Source organism: Parasteatoda tepidariorum, chromosome 6, assembly GCF_043381705.1.
Source record: "Parasteatoda tepidariorum isolate YZ-2023 chromosome 6, CAS_Ptep_4.0, whole genome shotgun sequence".
In the NCBI taxonomy this organism is placed as follows: Eukaryota; Metazoa; Arthropoda; class Arachnida; order Araneae; family Theridiidae; genus Parasteatoda; species Parasteatoda tepidariorum.
In genome coordinates this window covers 70,067,496-70,091,307 of record NC_092209.1, presented here as the reverse complement: position 1 = coordinate 70,091,307, position 23,812 = coordinate 70,067,496, and the positions used below count along the sequence as shown (strand labels likewise).

The window sequence follows — 23,812 nt, the reverse complement described above, 5'->3', positions numbered from 1 at the left end:
ATGATACAAATGTTCAAAAGATGATCGTTTGCATGCAGTAATTAGTTCTCAACAATTTCCGTTACTTTATCGCAACTTTGCCGACTTGATTTTTTTTGTGTTCCGCCCCTGTTTATACGAGCAGATTCTTAGAAAAAAAAAACGCCCCAACATTGGTGAGTTATTTTTAATTTAAAATTTGGCATAATTCGAAGTGGCATAAATTATCCAGGTATTTTCTGTTCACACCAATGATAAAATTCGCTTAAATTGATTCATTCGAAATCTGATTCAGAGGAGCCAAATTTTCTTGTTGTTGTCTTTTTTAACTTATTAAAATCCTTTTTACACTAATTTAATTTTTGAATCAAAAGTTTTGTACTACATTATGTAAAATTTAAGCAAACTTTAGACACAAAACGTTTAACGTGTAGCTTTGAACGTTTTAAGCAAAAAAAAAGTTTTTTTTAGTGTTTCCGAATAGCGTGTGTGCAAATAAAGTGTACAGTGCGCAAAGTGAAAAATGGATAACCTTGATAACTGTTGATCTAGTGCCCATATCCACATACTAAGATAGACTCTTAACGGAGATTTCCAAAACTATGCTATTGTTCTTGTACGCATGGTGTTTTAAGTTATAAAATCAGACACCATACCGTTTAAGTTATAAAATCAGACACAAAAGCGTACCGTCTTTGAACAAATAGAGCTTTTTTACAATGGTTTCGGGTTTTTGACCCTCAAATTATAGTGAGCAGCGGCAGACTGGAAAATATAGTCCTAATCGTTATACCAAGAGAACAGTCTTTTTATGAGAATTTACTTACAAAGAACAAAGTTTGAGCCTCTTAACTCGCTATGCGAAAATATGGTGAAGCATAGAAAATATGGTGGAGTAGAAAATTGTAGGATCAAAATATCGTGAGACATCATTTCACGCAGACAAAACGATCAGGAACAAAATTCTTATGGTCAAAAATACTACGAGAGAGATTCTTGCGCAAACAAAACCTTGTGGAACAGAATTCTACAGGGAAAAAAGTATCGAGGAGTAGAATCTTGTACTCACGAAATATCATGAAACCGAATCTTGCCTGGAAAAAAAAGCATGACACAGAAACTTCACAGATAATGGAACAAAATCACGGAACATTTATCGTGGAACATAATTAAAAAGTTGTACAGAATTGCACACACGAAACATCGTGAAACCGAATCTTGCCTGGAAAAAAAATCATGACACAGAAACTTCACAGATAATGGAACAAAATCACGGAACATTTATCGTGGAACATAATTAAAAAGTTGTACAGCTTTGCACACACGAAACATCGTGAAACCGAATACACACGAAACATCGCGAAACCAAATCTTGCCTGGAAAGAAAGTGAAATTTCTTAGACAAAACATCGTGGAACATAATTTCAATAGGAGCTGAGCAACACCTCCTAGAAGAAGGAGGTGTTGAGCAGAGCCGCTTTTAAGGATGGGTCCGAGCCCAGGGCCCCGAGTTCCGATGGAACCTCCGAAAAAGTCAAAAGTTTAAATTTTTGCTTTCGTTTTTTTAAATTTCGTTAAGTTTCGCAAAGTATTTCATGCCGCCTTCTTGCAACTGCTAGCAATGCATTCAGTTCTGAAAGTTGCTCAAACAATTGGTAACACTCTAATGTGCACATTTTAGGACATGAAAATATGTTTGAGCACAAATACGCTACAATTTTTTACTTCTTAAGAAAAAGAATGCTCTACAGATAGAGTTTTAACTAATAAGATGAACAACCAAATCATTTATTGGAAAAAAAATTTATTTCGAAGAATTGTAGAAGCGATAAAGTTCATAGCATCACGAAATCTTGCATTCCGTGGAGATGATCAAACAATTGGATCGCAGCGAATGGAAATTATTTGGGAACTTTGGAATTTTTTAGTAAACTTGACCCCCCCCATTTTCTTGCTGGACAAATAAGGGTAATGAACATACATCCTATTTATCAATTTCGATCTGTAATTAATCGAACCTGAATCGATTGCGGGATATAAAGTATAAAACGAAATAATTGCAGAACTAAAGAAAGCAAAATATTTTTCAGTAAGCATTGATTCAACATCAGACATTTCCTACGTAGATTTGCTGACATTTGTTATCCGATATGTGAACGACGGAATTCCTTTGGAACACCAGTGGTTTTTTTTGGATTTTATTCCATTTGAAAGGTATAAATCTGATACTTGTCTGATACTATTGTATCTTTTCCAAATGACCAAGGCTTAAATGTGATTGTCGAGGACAAACGTAAGATAACGCGCCGAATATGGCAGGCAAGTGCTCAGGTTTAAAAGCAAGGTTAAAGGAATGTCCCACGGCAATATTTTTTTTACCATGCCTAGCACATAGCTTAAACTTCATTCGTGCGCAAGCCGCGCGATACGTCTTAGAGGATTATTTCCAATTTTCACAGTTAACTTTTTTTTTTAATCTCAAGTTCTACCAATCGGTGGAATACCTTAACAGAATGCTTAGAATCCGGACTAGTCGTAAAGCGTCTATCGGATACTAGGTGGTCCACCCGTTTAGACGTAGTAACAGCACTGCAAAAAAGTTGCAGAAGAATTATGACCATTCTTCCAATTTTAGAAAAGAACAAATAAGAGCTTCTAAAAACTAGACTCGATGGTCGTGGTCATCTAAAGAAATTGAAGAAGTTGGAAAATATTGTGTTGACAGAATTTTGTCGTAGTAACAGCACTGCATTTTAGACGTAGTAATAGCACTGCAAAAAAGTTGCGGGAGAATTATGACCATTCTTCCAATTTTAGAAAAGAATAAAGAAGAGCTTCTGAAAACTAGACTCGATGGTCGTGGTCATCTAACGAAATTGAAGAAGTTGGAAAATATTGTATAGACAGAATTTTGTGGTGATATGTAATCAAGAATAAATAAAACTTCAATAAGCATACAGAAGAAAGGTCTTCCTTTTGATGATAGTCTCAAATTGATTGAATCCTTAATTGCTTTTGTGAGTGAACAGAGAGAAAAGTTCTTAACTTGTGGAGCCATCTCCAAGGAAAATGTACTTAATTTTTAATATGAAGATGAGACGACGCGTACTTCACCAAGGATTTCTCGTTTGATATTTTATTATGGAGATGCAGATGATGTTAGATTATAAGGTAGCGAAATATTCTAAGTTTAAGTTTACTTTTCAGTAATTGACGGATTGATTAGTCAATTAAAATCTCTTTCAATGTCACGTAAACCAATACAGAGAGATGCCAACTGCTCCAGATTCAACAAAATATTTTTAAAAACGGCAAAGAACTACAGACAAAAACTTACAGCTTTTCAGTTAATTTTGTCAATTTTTTAACAGGCTCAACATGGCTGATCTACAATAAATTGGTCTCTTACATAAACTTTCGAATTACTAAGAAGTAGTGGTGACTAAAAACCCTATAAATCCATTTTTTGACATCAAGAATCATAAAGTAAAAGACTACCACCCGAAAACATTGATCTGCTGTCCGGAGCAAGTTGGCCACTCTGCCAATAACTGATTTGTTCAGATTTATTTTTTCTTTTCAAATTTGAATTCCTTAAAGTTCAAGGAATTAATGCTTAACTGTTATAATTTTTGAAGATTTTATGACAATGATATGAATGAAAAAGAATTAGCTCTTTAATTAGAACATTTCAAGCATTATTTAGCCTAGGAGTATAAGTTAGACGAATTAGGAATGGATGAGATGTATACAATAGTAAAAAACAACAATCTCGAAGACACATTTCCATGCATTGACATTTCACTTCGAATTTTTTTGTCACTTATGATAACTAAATGTAGTTGCGCACTTTAATTCTCCAGAGTAAAATTAATAAAAGCTAAGAAATAGTATAGGAAAGAATAAATCATTTGTCTATGTTGAGTATTGAATATAATGTCTTGCGGGAAATTGACTTTAATGACGTAATAGAAGGAATCGACAAAATATCATGGTACAGTATCTCACTGTAACGAAATGAGTAACAATATTCTTATGGGTAAAAATATCATGAAACAGAATCTTGCACAAACAAAACTTTGTGGAACAGAATACAAAAAGGAAAAAATATCTAGGGGTAGATCTTAGAACACGCAATTCCGAATCATGCTCAGAAAAAAATTTGTGACACAGAACCTTCACAGAGTTAACATCATGGAACAAAATTTAAGAAGATAATTTATTAAGAACAGAATTTACAAAATATCATGGTACAGTATCTCACTCTAACAAAACGATGAGTAACAAAATTCTTGAGGACTAAAATATCATGAGGCAGAATCTTGCACAAACAAAACTTTGTGGAACAGAATACAAAAAGGAAAAAATATCGAGTGGTAGATCTTAGAACACGCAATTCCGAATCTTGCTCAGAAAAAAAATTGTGACACAGAACCTTCATAGACTTAACATCATGGAACAAAATTTCAAAAGAAGATAATTTATTAAGAACAGAATTTACAAAATATCATGGTACAGTATCTCACTCTAACAAAACGATGAGTAACAAAATTCTTGTGGACTAAAATATCATGAGGCAGAATCTTGCACAAACAAAACTTGATGGAACAGAATACAAAAAGGAAAAAATATCGAGAGGTAGATCTTAGAACACGCAAACCCGAATCTTGCCCAGAAAAAAATTTGTGACACAGAACCTTCACAGGCATTGTGGAACAAAATTTCAAAAGAAGATAATTTATTAAGAACAGAATTTACAAAATATCGTCTGGGTAGATAGTGTGGTAACAGAATATCACTGGACCTATTGCCAACTTATCTTTCCTTATATAGAATAAACTTTTCTTGGAATTTCGTAATAATTTCGAAATATTACTTCAGTTCATTAATTAAACTTTCTATTAACAGCAAAAACTTCAAGTTTCTATCAAACCGTGAAAGGAATATTTTTCTGATTTTTCTTTCTTTTTTCACTCATTTTTACTCGGCCTAAACAAGGTCGTTTGCAATAAGCGAGAGCGCAAGCTCGGGGTGCTCTCATGCGGAACTCCGAGGTCAGCCTTTTCGCTTTCTCTCAGCTGAACGAAAAATGAAAACAAAACAAATATTCGATCCGGGCAGACCCCTAGGCATCTGTTATAGCAGGAAGTAAATATCTTATCGAATGAATTGTCCGAGAAATCAAAGAAAAAAAAGCAAAACGTCATTCCATTTGTTAAGTTTTGAAATGTGATTGTGTCCACGTGTATTCGATTTGGAAGTGTTCTGTGTATTGTTTTTATTTCGAATGCAATTTGGAACTAACATCGTCTGCTCATGCGGTTCCATCTGCCCCAGGTAAGAACAAATTTTTGAATTATTAATTCTGGTTATAACTGAAAAAATTAGTGGAAGAACTTGTTAACCGAAATTTTAAAAACATTCCTTTTTCAAAAGTAAGAAAGCATTGTTTTTATCTTCTGTAGTTCTTAATAGACAACGCAGTTTCAGTGGAAAAAGATGCTTTGTTAAGTTATATGCTGTTTTCCATACATTTTGGAAACCATTTTCTTTTGAAATTCACTAAGCGTGTTCTACCATTTCGCTATAAATATAATAGAAGTTAATGTAGTTAAAATAATAATTTTATTTAACAAGTTTAGGTACTTATCAATTATAGCAGTGGTTCCCATTATGGTTTTTCGCAGTCACAGGGGTTCTACGAGTTAACATTTTTTAACCCTTTGCACTCCGATGTCCCACGGATGCCCCATCAACAGTCACGTCTTTAAAATTAAGAAATTTTATACCTTAATAAATAGTAACAACATTATTTTAAGAATTATGAAATTGTATAATAATACTATATTGTGTATTTTAAATGCTATAGTGCTGATATTAGATCAAACAGCTTTTAGAAGTACTTGGAGTGCAAAGGGTTAAATCAGTAATAATTTTTGAAACTTGTAAGTATGTTTGGATCAAAACAATGAACCATTATTTATTTGATAGTTCGGTTAATCTTTATGAAATTATGTAAGTAAAATGTCAGTAAAAAAATAGCAAAATGTATAAAAAAAACTGCATTAGTATTTTTCGTTGGACTTCTGAATTCAAAATAAAATTATCAAAATCAAGAATAACGAATTTCGTTTCGATGATAACTATTCTCTAAGTTTAAAGAAGTTCTCTTTCAAAAATCATAATTCTGCTTATTTCATTTATTTTCGGCTAGTGTAAACACCAAAAATATTCACCAAAACTAGGCTAGATACTGCTCTAGGCCTGCAGATTCAACTGTTTGGAACCTATTATTTTAAGAGCTGTATTGATAAAACGATTACTGAAGAAAAATTTCGTTCTTCTAATTTAATAACAGTGGATTGAAGAGCCGACCTTTTTTCGGATTTACGACTACAAGTGTTCAATTCCGAATATTTGTAATTTTGAACCCAATCCAGAAGACAAGGAACTCTTGGATCAAGTATTGTTAGAAATTTGCCTTCGTGGTGAACTTTTTTGATGGAACTAATCCGCATTCGCTTTACATGGTGAGGAAAACCACGAAAACCTCCCACAGTTAGCCCGATAGCAAGGGGATTCTAATCCCCATGATCCGTCTCTCACTGAGGATATTTTGCCTCAACACTGTGGTCGGTGCGAGCCGGGTGCGGAAATTGTATCTACCATTCTCAGCTGTGATTCCAACCGGTTCATCTCATTGGAATAAGGCAAACGCTTTATCCTCTGAGCCATTTCATTTCAACAAACTCTTCATTTTACTACAATAGATTACAACTTTTTGCTAGCAACATTAAAAAAAGGGGAAAAAAACGATTAAAACTTGCATTTTCATCAGACTCAAAACTCCAGTTGTGATTTGAGCTCTCTAGCTAGTTGGGAAGTTGTCAGAATTTTGGTGGACGATAAATTTTCTTCAGCGATCAAATAGCGATAGACGCTGCTTGTAGATGTCATGGAATTATTGAAGCTTGAATTGTCATCAAACATAGAACTCCAACAAAGATTTGAGTGCTGTAGCTAGTTAGAAAGTTATGGGAACATCGAATGCAATATTTCACACTCACGAACATAAAAAAGAGTAAATAAAAATGTACTAAAACTCGTGGATTTTAAACTTTTTCTGGTACTTTTTAAACTATCTTTTTCCTTGTCAGGGGTTGTTGTCCTATTTTTACCGTTGCTTCTGAACATTTAATTTTGTTTTCTGTCGATAAATAAGACACGTTTCGCCTAGCTGTCACTTTTATTGGTTTCTTCTTACCCTGTTACTCTATCTTCCAGAAAAGAGCGTCAACATTACCTTCCACGAAAATGATTTGTAAACAAAAGAACGAATATTGATTGTCCCCAGAAGCTATTTGTACTCGTGGATACATAAATGCACGCTATGTTCATAAATATCTATTCAAATCAATCAGAATTGCCACAAACTCTGCTTTCTTCTAACCGTTAAGACAGCATTATCAAAAAACACTTCTTTTGTGTTTCGATATTTTTCACAACAATGACTTCTCAGTAGCATTTGTTGTGGGAAAAAAATTTAAAGTTTTGATCTTACTTTCTTTTATTTAACATTTTTCTACAAAATGAGAATACAATATCATCTATACATAAAACGTTCTTATCGATTTAATAACAATACATCAGAGTTTAAAAAATATATGAAAATTGATTGCTTGAAAAATATATGCCCTGCCGAGCATGTTAGTTTACAAAGTAAGAGCCCGATCATCTTTATCCGATGCATATCAATAAAAACATATGAAAATGCCTGTTATTAATTTGTCGGAAAAAAATTAAGTAACATATTTACAGCAATGCTCTTAATATAAATAAAAGTATAAATATAAAGCATAAATAAAGTTTTAAGTATAAATACGTACAAATAAGGAGAAATTAAAAAAGAAGATTGAGGTATAATTATAAAGATATGTTTAGTGCGAAGGAATATTAATGACGAATAAGCATTAATGGAGTTATTTTGCGCTGGTTTGTCGATTTACTCGAATAATCATGATGGAGTAAATGCTGAACATTATTATTTGCAAAAAAAGTAAGTTTTTTTTTGTCCTATGTGATTTTTGATACAATTTTGATGGGAGCTTAATCGTTTTTTACGCTATCTGATTAAATATTGACATGCCCGATTTAATGCAAACCTTGCATTACACAAAGAAACAAGCGAAGATATTTTATAATTAACATTTAGCAGTATATGACAGCATGTATTCAATTGGATTCATAAAATGACTCAAAATGGTTTTAAAGAGCGAATAAAAAGTTTCTTGGAATTTAGAACTAACTAAATCAGAATGATTAATATTGGTGTAGCGAGAACAGAGAAGGAGACGCACAATTGAATAAAGCGAACTTCCGATAACGTACCTCTTTTGCCATGGCCTCCGTGGTCACCAGATTTCTCAGTGCAGCATTTTTTGTGGGGCTATGGAAAAGACTTAACTTTTTTTACCCTTTTTGCTTAATCTGGTTGTAATTTTACTATCGCGTTTATGGATGCCGTTACCAAGGATTCACACAAATAGCACCTTGTAAATAAAACCTAATTGTTTTTCTATTTAGTGCTATTCTTACCCATATACTCTGTTTTTCTATTGTTACCTTTGACGTATCGGACGGAATTATGAATACTTCTGTATGTTATTTTTGCAGAACGTTCCGTACAAATGGGTCTCACCATACATTTTAAAAATCATTGCTAAAACTGCGTCAAAAAAATATGCACGTTGCGGCTCGCAATTTTTTCTTATCAAATTCTGACGAATCATTTTTTAAGATTTAGGGATAAAAAGAGTATTAAATCCTTTTGAATTGCTGGAGGAACTTAAAAGTGAGAAGAGGTAAACGGCAAATCACAAGAACAACTATCAAATTTCTGTGGTAATAAAAAATATATAAAATAAAATTAAAATAAAAAAATTTAAAAAATTCCTGCTATTGTATTTCAAATTCCTCCACTATAGTATTTCAAATTCGTATTGCATGATTCTTCTATACTCTCTAATGAAAGATTTCAGCCTTGCTTCTCCAATTCCTCCTAGAAAAGAGAAGACCTCAAAACGGGGTACCATAAACAAGAAATTTGATCCTTTAGTAGTCCAAACGTAATGACATCATCCGTATTTACCACCATTGTGCAGCTTAGTAGTCCAAACATAATGACATATTTCTTATTTGCACCCACTCCGCAGTTTATGTTCGTTACGTCGGATTACTAAACTGATCCGAGCTGAAGCAACACCTCCTAGAAGAAGGAAGGCCTCAGCACGGACCGCTTTAGTAGTCCAATCTAACGAAGATAACTGCGCAGTAGATGAAAAATAAGAAAGATGTCATTTCGTTTGGACTACTAAAGGATATTTATGGTAACCCGTGCTGAGGCCTGCTCTTATCTAGGAGGTGTTGGCTGAGGCCTTCCTTCGTTTAGGAGGCATAAGCACGTCCCCTATTATGTGGCGACCAGGTGAACACCAGCTCTCTTTCTGCCCGGCCCTAACGAAATAATCTATATCGCTTTCCGTTATTGCGAAGATAGGCAACTTTTATAAAATTTTATAGTGCTTTTCTCCTGCAGTGTTTCCTTTTATTGTTGACTTTATTTTGTTTGTAATTTGCTTTATTTCTGTTTGCGTATCTTCTCATTGGCGAAAGAACTGAGTTCATTTTTAATCTCACTGCTGGATTGGAAAAAGGGCAAAATATTTTTTAAATACAAAAGTTTCTTTTAAGTAACTAAAGAGATATGGCCAAATACGCAAAAAGTGAAATTAACATTAAGGGCTCAAACTTTCTATCGCTTTCTTGATTAAACTATTGAGACCATACTTTCGAATTTGCGACTATAATATCTCTCCTCTCCATATCTTGAAGGTGCAAAATGTTGAAAAAGTATATTTATTCTGATTGCGTACGTTTTTGTGCCTGATTTCATCACTGAAAATATCATTTATATCGGACTCCCCTCCCTTTCTTGTTTAGAAAGTGGGGGGGGGGGATTCTAGAGTGTGGGCATTCTAGAGTGGACAAGCTAATTTAATTCCGAAACCCCCTTAAAGCTAACTTATTCCTTTTGAATCTCTTTAAAGCTTACTTAGTTCCAAAATCACTGTAAAACTAACTTATTTCCCTCGAATCCTTTAAAACTAACTTATTTATAAAACCCCTTTAAAGCTAACTTATCTTTGGAATAACAAGTTAGTTTTTATAAGTTTACTCGTTGACAATAGATGAAGATTGTCTCGCCTTTATTTCTTGTTCGCAAACTTCAAATAGCGAATAATTTATGACATCCCTCATACTACTCATTTAAACTGTTCGCGTCATAGCGTTCCGCACACTGCCAAGACAGATTTTTTTAAATTACTCATAGACTGTTTTTTGCTGTTTTCAATTCTACTTGGAATCGTTTTCTACTCCAAAACCATTCTTAGATTGTAATTTAGTAACTTCCTTCCCTGAGAAATAAATCAATTTTGTATAGTTAAGTTAACTAAAATAAGACATTTCCCCAATAAATATAATTTTTTTCTTACAAAAATGTCACTAAGAGCCTTCTTCTATTTCTAACTTTTCATGCCTTAAAAAGCTATAAGAGACAAATTAGGAAATATTTTCCGAAATATATATTTTCCTTTTGATTGTGCCTACAAATACATTGAAATTTCGATATTTTTAAACACGATATTTTAAGATGTATTCTCCTTATATAACATGAACACCTAAGCTTACAACTAATAGCGAGCAAAAAATAACAATTAACAATGATAATATCTCGATTGTTACTCAAAACGACAAAAAATGTAATGCAATAATAACGCGAGTGTTATTAAAGGCGATAATTTAAGAATACAATATTATTGTGTGTGTTCATAAATTTCATTTGCATTACCGGAACAATAGCAAAACAATTAAAAAGATAGTTGACAATAAAAAAAATAGTTAGTCGCGGTAGCTCAGGGGTTAGAGTGGTCACAAAAGTGACGTAAAATACCATCAGTGGCAGATGAATAATGGGTTAGAATCCCATTGCCGTCGGACTAACCGTGGAAGGTTTTCGTGGTTTCCTTTGACACGTGACATAAATTCGGGTTAGTTCCACCAAAAAGATCCACCAGGAAGCCTGATTGATGCGACCCAAGAGCCTTCTGAGTTGGTTTTAAAATTACAAGGCTACGGAGTTGAATATTCATAGCCGTAATCGAATTAGCTGTTTAACTCTGGTAAATGTAATTTAATAAAATACAATATAAAAATAGTTTTTATTCGTTAAATTAAAGAAAAAAAAAGAAAACATAGAATATGGTTATTTCGTGGCGAGCGATCAAAGTATTAATTTTCCCACCAATAAAATAGATGACCCCACCAGTAAAATAGATGGCACGATTAATCTTTAATCAACAAACAATATACATGTTTATCATCTAAATAATTGAATAAAGCGAAAGAAGAAAACAAAATTTCTTGCCTATTAATCCCAAAATGACTAAATCTACCATTATTTTAATAACTTTTCGATTTAAAACAATTATTACCTTGCGCATAAAATACACATGCGCCCAAATCGCATGGAACTGAGCAATCTAGCAAAACGGGAGCTAAGTTGCGATTGACCGATAAAAATCAACATGTTGCCAAACATTACAACAAAACTTGACGCTCAAAGCAGCTGAAAACAAAGCGGTGAAGTTTCGAGTTGGTTGTCATGGTAACGTCAACAATGTCAAGTTGAATCATCATCGACTGCGCATGTTTTTCTAAAAGCTCCATAGACAGGATTTTTTCGCGGCTTTTCTGAGAAAAAATATAGCGAAACTTCTATCAACAGTTGTGAAAAGTTTCTCCTCATATAGTGTTTTAACTTTTGGATACATAACTTCGAAATATTTCGAGTCATTTGTAAGTAATTAATTACTCTTTTCTTACAAATATTTTGATCTATTGTAAATATTGCAAAACGTTGGTTTTAATATTGTTTTTATGATTTAATGCCTAACTTCGGCCGAGGCACATGCTGGTATTACATACTAAGAAATTTTCTATTTCACTTTACGTTATGCAGAGTAATTTTACTGTATTTAATGTGATAGTAGAGCATTACAAATAGTTGGGTTTCATATTATTTTTAATAATTAATAACGTTTGTGTACGTGTGTGCAATAGTACGTCACACGCTGTGTTGCATAATACGAGATCTGCTATTGAGTTTTGAGATATTTATTGAAAATATTTTATTATATTCTCTATGTTAGTAGAATATAGAAAAACGTGGGTTTTAATATTATTTTTATAATTTAATGCCTAACTTTGGCCGAAGTACATGCCGGTTTTACATATTAAGAAATTTTCAATTGCACTTTGCGTTATATATTAGACTAATTTTACTGTAATTTATAGTGATAGTAGAGCATTACAAGTAGGCGGGTTTCATTATTTTTAATAATTAATAATGTTTGCGTACGTGTGTACAACAGTACGTAATGTATTAGTGCGCACGCTGTGTTGCATAATACGAGATCTGCTATTGCATTTGAGGTATTTATATGAAATAGTTTATTGCATTCTATGTGATAGTAGAGGATTGCAAAACGTGACTTTCTTGCTATTTTTATTAAGTAACACGTATCTATTGTTTGCGTACGTAAGTGCAACAGTACAGTATATATAAGCGCATGGCCGGGTTGCATAATACGAGATCTGGAATTGCAAGAAATATTTTTATTGTATTGTGTGTGATAGCAAAGCGTTGTAAAATGTAGGTGTTGATGTTATTTTTATTTACTCTGCATAGATCTTACAGTTGCTTACGTACTTAGAATAGTGCAATACACATTGTAAAGTAGTTACTTTCGAGAAAAAATTCTTATTATGCAACATCGATTACTGTGGCCGTTTGAAGCACTGGAGTTGAAAAGAACCAGCAATCAAACTAATTTTAATGTTTTAATTCCGTTTTCCTCGTTAATGATTTGACTGGTTTCAACAATAACTTTTCTTCCGATTCGCTCAAAATTTGCATTTTGACATTTAAAATTGCCTTCGTCAAAATGTTTTAAATTCAAAAAATTTTCCACTATTATTAAACATAATAATAAATATTTACTAAAAGCTGCACTTTTCATGGAATATCTTTGGATCAACGAATTCAATAATTGTGAGCAAAAATTTTTCGATTTGCTTGAAAAGTTCTCGAGATATGGCAAAGTAAGCAAAAAGTAAAGTTAATATTAATTGGTCCAAAGTTTGGACTACTCTCCTGATCAAACTATGGAAAACATATTTCCCAGATTGCGACTGTCCTTTGTATTTTGGGGGTCAGTAATCCAAATCCTTCGAAAAACAGGTCCGCTCATTATGAAAAAGTACGTTTTTGTGTCTGATTTTATAACTTAAAATATCTTCTGCTCTAAGTAATTAGAATATTTGAGGATACCCCCTCGAATCATAAGAATGTGTCCTAGAACGTGAACCAAATATTAGATCAAAAAAATATTCAGAATAGTCTTTTTTCTTTTTTTGCACTGTACGTCAATCATTGATTTGTGCTTTCAGCTGTGAAAGTTTCAGAGGCAACTCTTAAATTCTCCTTTCCGAATTCTTTTTAATCTGACGTGGGCTTGTAGTGTGACGTTGGCCTCAGTGGTAGACAGATCATGGGTTAGTCCCCTTGCCTTCAGACCACCCGTGGGTGGTTTTTTTGGTTTTCCTCTCCCTATAACGCAAATGCTGGTAAGCTTTATTAAAAAGTCCTCCACGAAGTCTTTGTCCTAATGCTTGTTCCAAGAGTTCCCTTGTCTTCTGGTTTGGGTTCAAAATTACAAGGAATATTTGTAGTCGCAATCTCAGAATTAGGTCGGTTGTGCAACGTCAGATTTAAAATAAAAATAATAAATCCTTAACTTTGCTCTTTGAGCAATTTTTTTGATTTGAAAGATTAAGATTCATTTACTTGTCGGACAAATTCCTTTACAGGAATTTTTATTTGTGAAATTGAAATGTCTTTTATTTTCACAAACTTTAAAAATGTAAAAGACATTAAGAACTGAAGGACATTCTAAAAGAGGACTTTAAAAGTTGTTTCAAAAATTTTACAGCCCAATACAAAAGTGTGTTACATCAGAAAAAAGCGTAAAAAGTTTGTATTATTCACATATATTCGGGATTTATTAGATTGGTATCTTAAATTAAAAGGACGCTATACAAGGGGAGAAACACTTTCTGTAAGATTTTGGATCACCTCCATCCTCAAATATAACCAAGAAAAAATCATGAAAATCGGAAAAACCAAAATTGTTTCTGAACTTGTTTACCAAAATGACAAAATGCAAACAAATTATGGCAAGTTTACTTTCTCACTGCGTAATCCTGAATTTGCCACTGCGTAATTCGCCATAATTTATTTACGTTGGTATATTTACTCTTGATTTACGTTAACTCATTTTTTTTGTACTGAAAATTTTATTTTACTAATGCAATTGAAAGAAAATTTACCATTAAGGGTTTCTCTCACTGTATAGCATCATCATAAAAGTCGTCGTATTTTGCATTAAACAGCAGCTATTATAACCGTGTCCTGAATTGAGCTGAATCTAGAATAGCCGCATCGTGAATCAAGCCGCATCTATAATAGCCGCATCTTGCATTAAACTGCATCATTAATAGCCGCATCCAGCATCGTAATTGCTTCATCCTGGATAAAACTACATCTATAATAGCCGCATCTTGCATTAAACCACTTCTAAAATAGACGAATCTTGCATCATAATAACAGCTTCTTGGATTAAACAGCATCTATAATAGCCGTCTCTTGCATCATAATAGCCGCATCTATACACATTCAAAATTTTTGTATGAAAAATAGTTTTTGCTTTACTTAAACAAGAAAATTCAACATCTTAAAACAATAAGATTTATCATAGTTGTATTGCGTATGAAGATTAGAAAGACAATTTACTGTGAATGGCCTTGTCGTAAGGTTTCGTTCTGTGAGCTGGAGGTTCTTATGTTTGCCTAGTTTACTTAATACTTGAATCAATGACCATATTTTTTTCTTTTAATTAAGTAATTGTCAGTCAGTCAATAAAAATAAAACTTTCTTTGCATTTATAAAGAAAAACAATTTACAGGCATATAAAAAAGTGGTCTTGCAGTAAAAGTTGAAGTTTTTTTTCCCTTCATATTATAATTTGTTTAATATTATGAGATTCTTTTTCGTATTATAATTATAATATCAATATAATTCTTTTAGCGATAGATTCACTATCTGATCACCCTATCTTTATTAGAAAATACGGTAAGCCATGGTAATCCAACTGTTAGCGAATAGGATTTCAGTCCGTGGGAGGAAGACAGCGTTCGATCCTCGCCTCTGTTGAGACACGCAGAGTATATACGGTATATGTGAAATTGAAAGTCCTTCAGTTGGTCCCGGGGTCACTGCCATGGGTACAGGGATCTGAAGAGAACTGATCTTTCGTTCCCCATCAGATCTATGTCTAAATTGAGAAAGTGTCTTCACAAGTAAGTGGTGCTGCCATCTATCCGTAGGGTTCTGTGCTAAGACTTACTTTCACCCTCGCGGTGCTCTCTTTTCAAACGAAAGGCGCACATTCTTGGCTTAATCCGCAAAAAAACAATGATTGGTGAGCTTGTTTTACCCAAGTGTCATAAGCAAAAACGTCATACGGTGCACGTTTAGTCCGTGTTAGAGAATGTCGCGTGTATTATGTGCGTCTTAACACTTTAAATTTTTAAAAGTTGCAGAACAAACTATTCAGGTGTCTACGGTGAAGTAGAAAGTAACGTAACTGGTGCAACGATTATGTGGTGCAATATGTTTAAAGACATTTATTTCTATTTTATTTAAATTTTTTTAAAGACTTTTATTTCTTTTCTGGCATCAGACTTAGCTTATAGCTCTATCTTAAAAATTGCCTCAATTCGCATGTAAAAAGAAATACCGGCAAATAGAATGTTTATGCTTTGTACTTTTCAGGAATATCGACTTTTATGGAAAAATAAATCCGTAACTCAGATATGAGCCATATTTCTCATTAACTAATATGCAATTTTATTAATTTTACAGACTTTATCATTCGTTTCGTCATTATTGTAAACCTGTTATCATATCTCTTTCTTTATTTTTTTTGTAGCGATAGCCATCGTAATTAAATATGACATTTCAGCTCGGAGAAGAAAAGTAACGATTATAAAATACGTGAATGACCTGATTGTAAATTTAACTCATTTTAGAATTGATTACTTTTTTCGATTTTCAGATCAATTTTGTGTGTATCTGTTTTGTTATGATTAGAATGGCTTGACATTTTATAGCTCAATAGTGAAGATTTCAAATATTATAGAGAATAATTTTAATCCATTTTTAGAACCAGTCACAAAATTTTGTTTTTATGCTCTATTTTTATCAAAGCGACAGTTAAAAGAAAGCCTCCATTAGGAAAGGTAGTATTAGGAAAGGTAGTATATCTATTAGGAAAGGAAGTAAATGTTTAAAAATTTTCAAATGTGTAATCTTTTTCTCTCTCCAAGAAATGCTTCCAATTTATCTAAAAAGACATGTTTTTATGCTTGCAAGAATTAAAAACTTCAAAAAATAATTATCCCAGATTTTCATTTTGTAGAAAAGCTATCGAAAACGTTTAACATGCATCGAAATATTAATTCCTTTAATGTTAAACTAGTGTGGAGACAACATCCTTTATTCCTTTAAAATTAAATTTTTTTAATTTTTTATTATTTATTCAAAATAAAAATACCCAATTTTAATCATCTTTTTTCGCCGCCGTCAGCAATTAAAGAAGTGTTTTTTGAGAGGAAAAAAATGAAATTTTAAGAAATGTTTCGAAATTTTTTAATTTTGAGTTTCTTTTCCTTTTTTTTTTGAAAATTTGTTATTTAAATACATATTTTTCCTCGTGTCTAAAAAGACAAATTAAAGTATTTGAATTGTGTAAGGTTACTCACGGCTGATGTAAAATAATTGAAACAGTGGGGCTAATATGAAACAACTGAGTAAAGTGGTTAATTTGATGCATTTTAAATAACAGAACTAAAGTGAAACATTGTAAGTAATGAGACTAATACGAAACATTCAGAATACTTGTGTTAATATACACATCATACTAATGGAGTTAATATAAAATTTTCAAAACAAAAGGAATGTGAAACATTCAAAATAATGAGGCTAATGTATGTGAAACACTCAAAGTACACACTCAATAATAGGCCTATATAGCCTATATGATAGGCCTATATAATCTATGTAGGCCCATATAATGAATAATGCAATGTCAAAGTAATGATGTTAATACGAAACACTCTGAATAATGGTGCTAATTTATAGCATCAGAATAATAAATTTTATATGAACCACTCAAGAAATGTGAAACATTCAAAATTATGAGATTAATATGAAGTTTTCAGAACAATGGGGCTAATATGAAACATCTGAATAAAAGGGTTAATAGGCAGCACTTCAACTAAAGTGTTGAATAATGTAATGTCAAAGTAATGACAATAAGACACTCATAATAATGGTGCTAAATATCCGAATAATGAGGTTAATATGAATCACGGAAAACAAAATAAATGTGTAACATTCAAAATAATGGGGTTAATGTAAAACAATCAAAATTATGAGACTTATCTGAGCTTCTCAGAATAATGGGACTAATAAGAAATATATGACTGAAGGTAACACTCAGAATAAAAAAGTTGATTGGAGCTATTTGGAGCAAATTCAAAATAATAAGGCTAGTATGAAACACTCTGAACAAAAGAACTAATGTGAGACATCACAATGAAAGTGCTTACTTAAAAAACTCTTTAACTTGTTGGACTAATGTGAAACTTTCTTAATAATGAGGCTAATGTGGAATGCTTATAATAATGGAGCTAATGTGGCTATAATTTAGAGAATCTTAAAGCAAAAGTCGTCAGTAGCAAGAGTTTTAAAACATTCTTTAATAAAAGTTTTCTATAACCATCGACATATTTTTAAAAAAAGACTAGACAAAGTGTTGGAACTCTAGAACGTTCAACGATTGAAAACATTTGCCACTAGAACACTCGATAATATGAAACATCGAGTAAATGTGGTTAATATGAAACACTCAGTACAGAAGGGCTAAATGTGTAACTGTACAAATAATGAAATTAATGTGAAACAGTCTGAGTAATAGTGCTTACGTGGAACACTCTAAATAAGCAGGCTACGCTCTGAGCAAAGGAGCTATATGAAAATCTCAGATCAAAAAGTCAATGTGAAACACTCTGAACGAAAAAGTCAATGTGAAACTTTGAGAACTAAAAGGGTAATGTGAAATACTCAGAACAAAAAAGCTAATGGGAAACATTAAATAAAGGGGCTAATATAAACCACGATTTTAAATTTTCTGTAAAGTTTGCTTTTTAAGATATTTAATGCTTTTATCCTTAAACAGCAAAATAAAAATACAGAGTACATTTTCATTTCATTTTCGCACAAATTCAATTTTAAGAATTAGCAGTAAAAATTTATTTTTTTGTTGCACGTTTAGCTTCAATTGACTTTGCTATATTTTCAGTAACTTGCTTTTGCGTATATGTGGGATGTGAGCCACATATTCGGGGTCACAACAATGTGACCCTTTTCAAAATAATTTAAGGAACTGTAAAATTTGTTCCACGAGGCTTTTAAAAATTAAAATTCGGGGATTTCATCTTTAAATTCCAAGAAATCATTTGACTAATTCCAACTTTTAGATGAATTTCCTTTAATTATAAATACTTTTTGATAGATCGGAATAGATCAGATTTAAACTGTTTACATCTTTCTCCCAGTTTCAAAATTTTCCAGTCTGAGTGCAGAACCACCCTCTAAAATTAAACATTTAATTACTTTCTGACTATTTAAAGCACTTAACTACGTACTTGCGCAGCCCTGCCTCATTAAACTGCAAGTTTCGATCATTTTTAGCAGCAAAAATGTATTCATTCTGTTGCCCTAGGAAATTTATCGTCAATCAAAATTCTAACAAACTAGAATTATCAAATCTTACCAATTCCGTGTCTAGTGATAATACAAAGTACAATCGTGTTTACTGATTGCCATAAACAAAATATATCGTGATATTATCATAGCAGGGAATTTATTGTCAATCGAAATTTCGTCCACTTCCAAATTGTGTGATTGAAGTTTAACTCTGGCTCAATGCTGCATGACAAAACACGTTTTAGTCGTTTCGTAACCACTCATCATCAATCAAAAGTTTAACCTTTTTCCGTTTTTCTAGTGTGCTTAATTAATTACTGATGCTGTGTACTGTATGACAATGCAAAATTTTGCACATTCATTGACCACAACTAGCAGAATTTATGGCCATTACGAATTTATAGTTACTCACAATTTTGACCACATTCTGACAACACTGAAGTGTTCCAATTTTAACTGTAGCTCTGAGCTAACTGGCAATAAAAGTTTCAATGGTTTTCTGTTCTTTACAAACTGAATTTATCACCATATTATCACCAATAGAAATTTATCGTCAATCAAAGTTTCAAATCTTTTCCGATTAGTTAGCCTTCAAAACTGGAGCCCTTTTGCTTCATGAAAATGCAAGTTTCAATCGTTTCTTGACCACGACAAGCAGAATTTTTAACACCATTTTGTCACCAAATAGAATTAATGGAATTAATATTTAATGTAGAATAGAATTGAAATTTTGACCATTTTCAGATAAGTTAGCTTTCAAACTGAACTGGAGCCCTTTTGCTTCATGAAAATGCAACTTTCAATCGTTTCTTGACCACGACAAGCAGAATTTTTAACACCATTTTGTCACCAAATAGAATTAATGGAATTAATATTTAATGTAGAATAGAATTGAAATTTTGACCATTTTCAGATAAGTTAGCTTTCAAAACTGAACTGGTGCTCGGTGATTGAAGAAAATACTAGTTTCAATCGTCTCCTGACCGCGACAAGCGGAATTTTTAACACCACTTTGTCACCAAATAGATTTAATGAAATTATTATTTAGTATAGAATTGAAATTTTGACGATTTTCAGATAAGTTAGCTTTCAAAACTAAACTGGTGCTCGGTGATTGAAGAAAATACTAGTTTCAATCGTCTCCTGACCAAGGCAAGCGGAATTTTTAACACCATTTTGTCACCGAGTAGAATTGAAGGAATTATTACTTATTATAGAATATAATAGAAATTTTGACAACTTTTCCGACTAGTTTCTCATCTGAACTGAAACTCTGTGCAATGTAAGATAAAATTTCTTTTTAAATGATGTTAGCAAATCTTATTGACATTTTATAGTCAACCGCCATTTTATCCTCCGCTTTCACTTGACTGGCTTTTTTCAACCACTTTTAGATATAAACAGAAAAAAAACAGAACGCAAAACTAAGAAAGAGAAAAATAATTTAAAACAAACTACTTTTTTCAAACTGACTTAAACATGAGAATTTTTTTTCTGTTGAACCTTGAACGAAAAAACGTAGGGTGCATCACTTTCGGTATAAACTTATATTACTATCGGTAAACCTCCCCGCTTCTTTTGAAAGTGATGAGCCGGACGTTTTTTGTTTTGAGTGGTTTATTTTAGAAACGCGATGGCTCAGGGGATAAAGCGTTCGCCTTCGAATCCCAGTCGATACGAATTCCGCATCCGTCCTGCACCGACCACAGTGCTGACGTGAAATATCCTCAGTGGTGGACGGATCATGGGTTAGAGTCCCCTTGCCATCAGGCTAACCGTGAGAGATTCTCGTGGTCTTCCTCTCCATGTAACCCAAATGTGGGTTAGCTCCTTCAAAGAGTCCTCCATGAAGGCAAAATTTCTCCCAATACTAGATCCAGGAGTTCCATTGTCTTTTGGATTGGGTTCAAAATTACAAGGCTACGGAGTTGAACAATAGTAATGGTAAACCCATAAAATTGGGTTGGCTGTTCAACGACGGTTAAAAAAAATTTTTCTTTTATTTTCTGATAAAAATATTTTCTCTTTTTTTTTTAGTCTAATTAAAAAAACTTGTTCTTGTTATAAATCACATGTAATTATTTATATACGATTAATTAATCACAATTGTTAATAGTAATTATTAATTTGCTGTAAGGAATACTGTATTTTTCTCATTGATATGCATTTAAATTTAGTATTTTAAGAAAAGGTTCTCAAATTTAAATTTTAATGAATTATGTGAAGTATAAAATCATTTTTTTTAAAATTCAAAATAAGTTTAATTTATAATTATATAATGTTTGTTTTCTATCAATAACATGTTTCTGGAGAACTAATCAAGTTCGTCTGGTATTGAGTAATCTTGTGTAACTCATTCCATTTTACAAAAAAAATTTTTTTTTTTCTTCTATGGTTAGTTGAGCAACATTTAATTGAGAAAGTTAAGGTTGGTTGATCTTTCGTAACTCTTTGACATGATCTTTTCTTATCCAGGTTTGCATTTTAATGACTTAATCTTGCATAAAATGTAAAAAGGAACAAAAGGTGTAAGCGTAATAAATACACTCTGAAAAGAGTAAACCGTTTTTTTCTTCTTTTTCTGATGTTTCTTAGAAATGACCTTACAATAATTTTTTACAAAAAAGAAATGGAAAAAAAAAAAAGAAAATAATTAGCTGGATTTAGTAATAATAATGAATTGAATTCGTAAGAAGTCTAAATAAAATATTGAATTACGAAGATTTTATCTTAAAACAATATTTACCTCATTAAAAATTAAATAAAATAATTGTCTGTAATGTCTTATATTCGTCGTTGAAAATCAGACCCAAATTTGAGTTCACAATTCGACTACCAATGCTCAACTCCATAGCCTTGTAATTTTGAACCCAATCCAGAAGACAAGAAAGTTCCTGGATCAGTACCCCCAGATGTGTTGATTTGTTATGGGAACTGAGGAAACTTTGTAACCGCGACATATTTAAAGTGCACCAGACACCATTTAATTCATTGGGACTTTTAGACTTGCTGCATTCGAACTCATGACTACTAGTATATCGAGCATATGACTACTAATGTTCAACTCCGTTACCTTGTAATTTTGGACCTAATCCAGAAGACAAGAAAACTCCTGGATCAGGTATTTTATATCCCTCGTTGAACAGCCGACGCAATATTGATGTTCTACTACTAGTGTTCAACTCCGTAGACTTGTAATTTAGAACCAATCCAGAAGACAAGGAAACTCCTGGATCAGTATCCCCAGAGGTATTGATTTGTTATGAGAACATGGAGGACTTAACGACTTGACAGATTTAACGTGCATCAGTCACCACTTACTACACGGGGAATCTTCAGCCGACGGGGATCGAATCCAATAACTCTTGGACATGGGTCCAGTGCCCTACCAACCAGGCAACTACGGCTCTGGATCAAGTATTGGGTGGGAGGACTTTTTGATGGAACTATCCCGCATTTGCGTAACATGGAAAGATAAAGCGACGAAAACCACCCACAAGACAAGAAAAACCCCGCCTGGCTACAAGAAGATTCTAGCCTATGATCCGTCTACCACTGAGGATAGTTTGAGCCAGACTATGGTCGGTGCGAGCCGGGTGCGAAATTCTTATCTAACGGCCAGCCATCTCTGGAATTGGAAACCGGTTCACCTCATTGGAAGGCGAAAGCGCTCTATTCCTTGAACCACCTAAAAAATCTATTACTCTAATGAATGTTGTGATAATTATTAAAATTGTAACTTATTATAAAATTAATGTGACGAATTTGAACATTTTTGAGCCTTTATTCCATTAAACTATTGAAAAAGAAAGATAATTTTCATACAATTTTGGAGTAAAATAAGGTTCATATATCTCCTCAATATATTCACAAAAATCCTTCAAATATTTTATATTACTTAATACCAAAAAGTGCTTTACGTTATTTATTTAAGGTCATGTTTTTGTTATGAAATTACTTACTTGATAACAAAAACTAAACTGAGAAATAGCGTTCATAAAACTTAAATTGGGGTTCACTTATTTTCTTCATATGTTCACAAAAATTATTCAAATAGATTAAGCTAGAAATTTTGTTTCAATATTTAATTAAAATTATGCTATTTAATTTTTGTTATTAAATTCGTTAATAACAAAAACTGAAAAAGTTCACATAAATTTGAAGTTAAAGAACGTACATAGTTTAACTCCGTAGTTTAACGTGAAAAAGTAGAATATATTTATGCAGTTTTGTTTTCTTTCCCTTTAAAAAAAAATAATGTTTTGGAATACATATTTATAAAACCATTTACATTTTTCTGAACATATTCAAGAAAAAAAGTTTCTTTCTTTTATGCAGTTTGCATATTTTAAACGAAATAAATGAAAAAAAACTCAGTTTTCTTTCCGCGTTCTCATTTTTCTGTCTTCAGAATTGAAAACTAAAATGATTTAAGAACCAATTACAAACACGCTATCGCATCTAACTTGCACAATCTGAATAAGTCTATTTGAATAATAAGAAAAAACCGGTGGAATAGCCTCATTTTGTTAAGAAATATAGGAATAGAGAAAAAATTCCTTTTTCACCCCGTATTTACATCTCGAATTTTGCGTGACCCCAATATCGCTAAGGCGTTGGAGCTGCCGCTTCCGAAGGAAAGGTTATTGAACTTCAAGCAATGGTCAGTGAGGGACAGTTACTGCCGGACTCGTAGGCGAGCAGGTGGCGAATCATCAGGTAAGCTGAATACATTTAGGGATTAATCGAATTTCATTGTCAGTGGCAATCGTGATTTTGCCTCGAGGCAAGAAAAAATATTTATTGATTGCCATGTTTATTTTT

General features: G+C 32.5%; 1 protein-coding gene across 3 annotated transcripts in view; it reads left to right on the top strand.

Annotated features, from left to right (window-relative positions):
• The first annotated feature begins 4,985 nt into the window (after positions 1-4,985).
• LOC107455349 (CD151 antigen) overlaps positions 4,986-23,812 on the top strand; it is a 71,807-nt gene continuing 52,980 nt past the window's right edge. The window contains exon 1 of one of the 3 annotated variants that reach the window (XM_016072881.4): positions 4,986-5,316. In XM_016072881.4, coding sequence (XP_015928367.1) covers positions 5,296-5,316 — 21 coding nt within the window. In that variant the 5' untranslated portion in view covers positions 4,986-5,295. Of the gene's footprint in view, positions 5,317-11,723; positions 11,896-23,664; positions 23,708-23,812 lie in introns of those variants that run through there. The other 2 variants (XM_016072889.4, XM_071182507.1) reach the window with 2 other exon arrangements.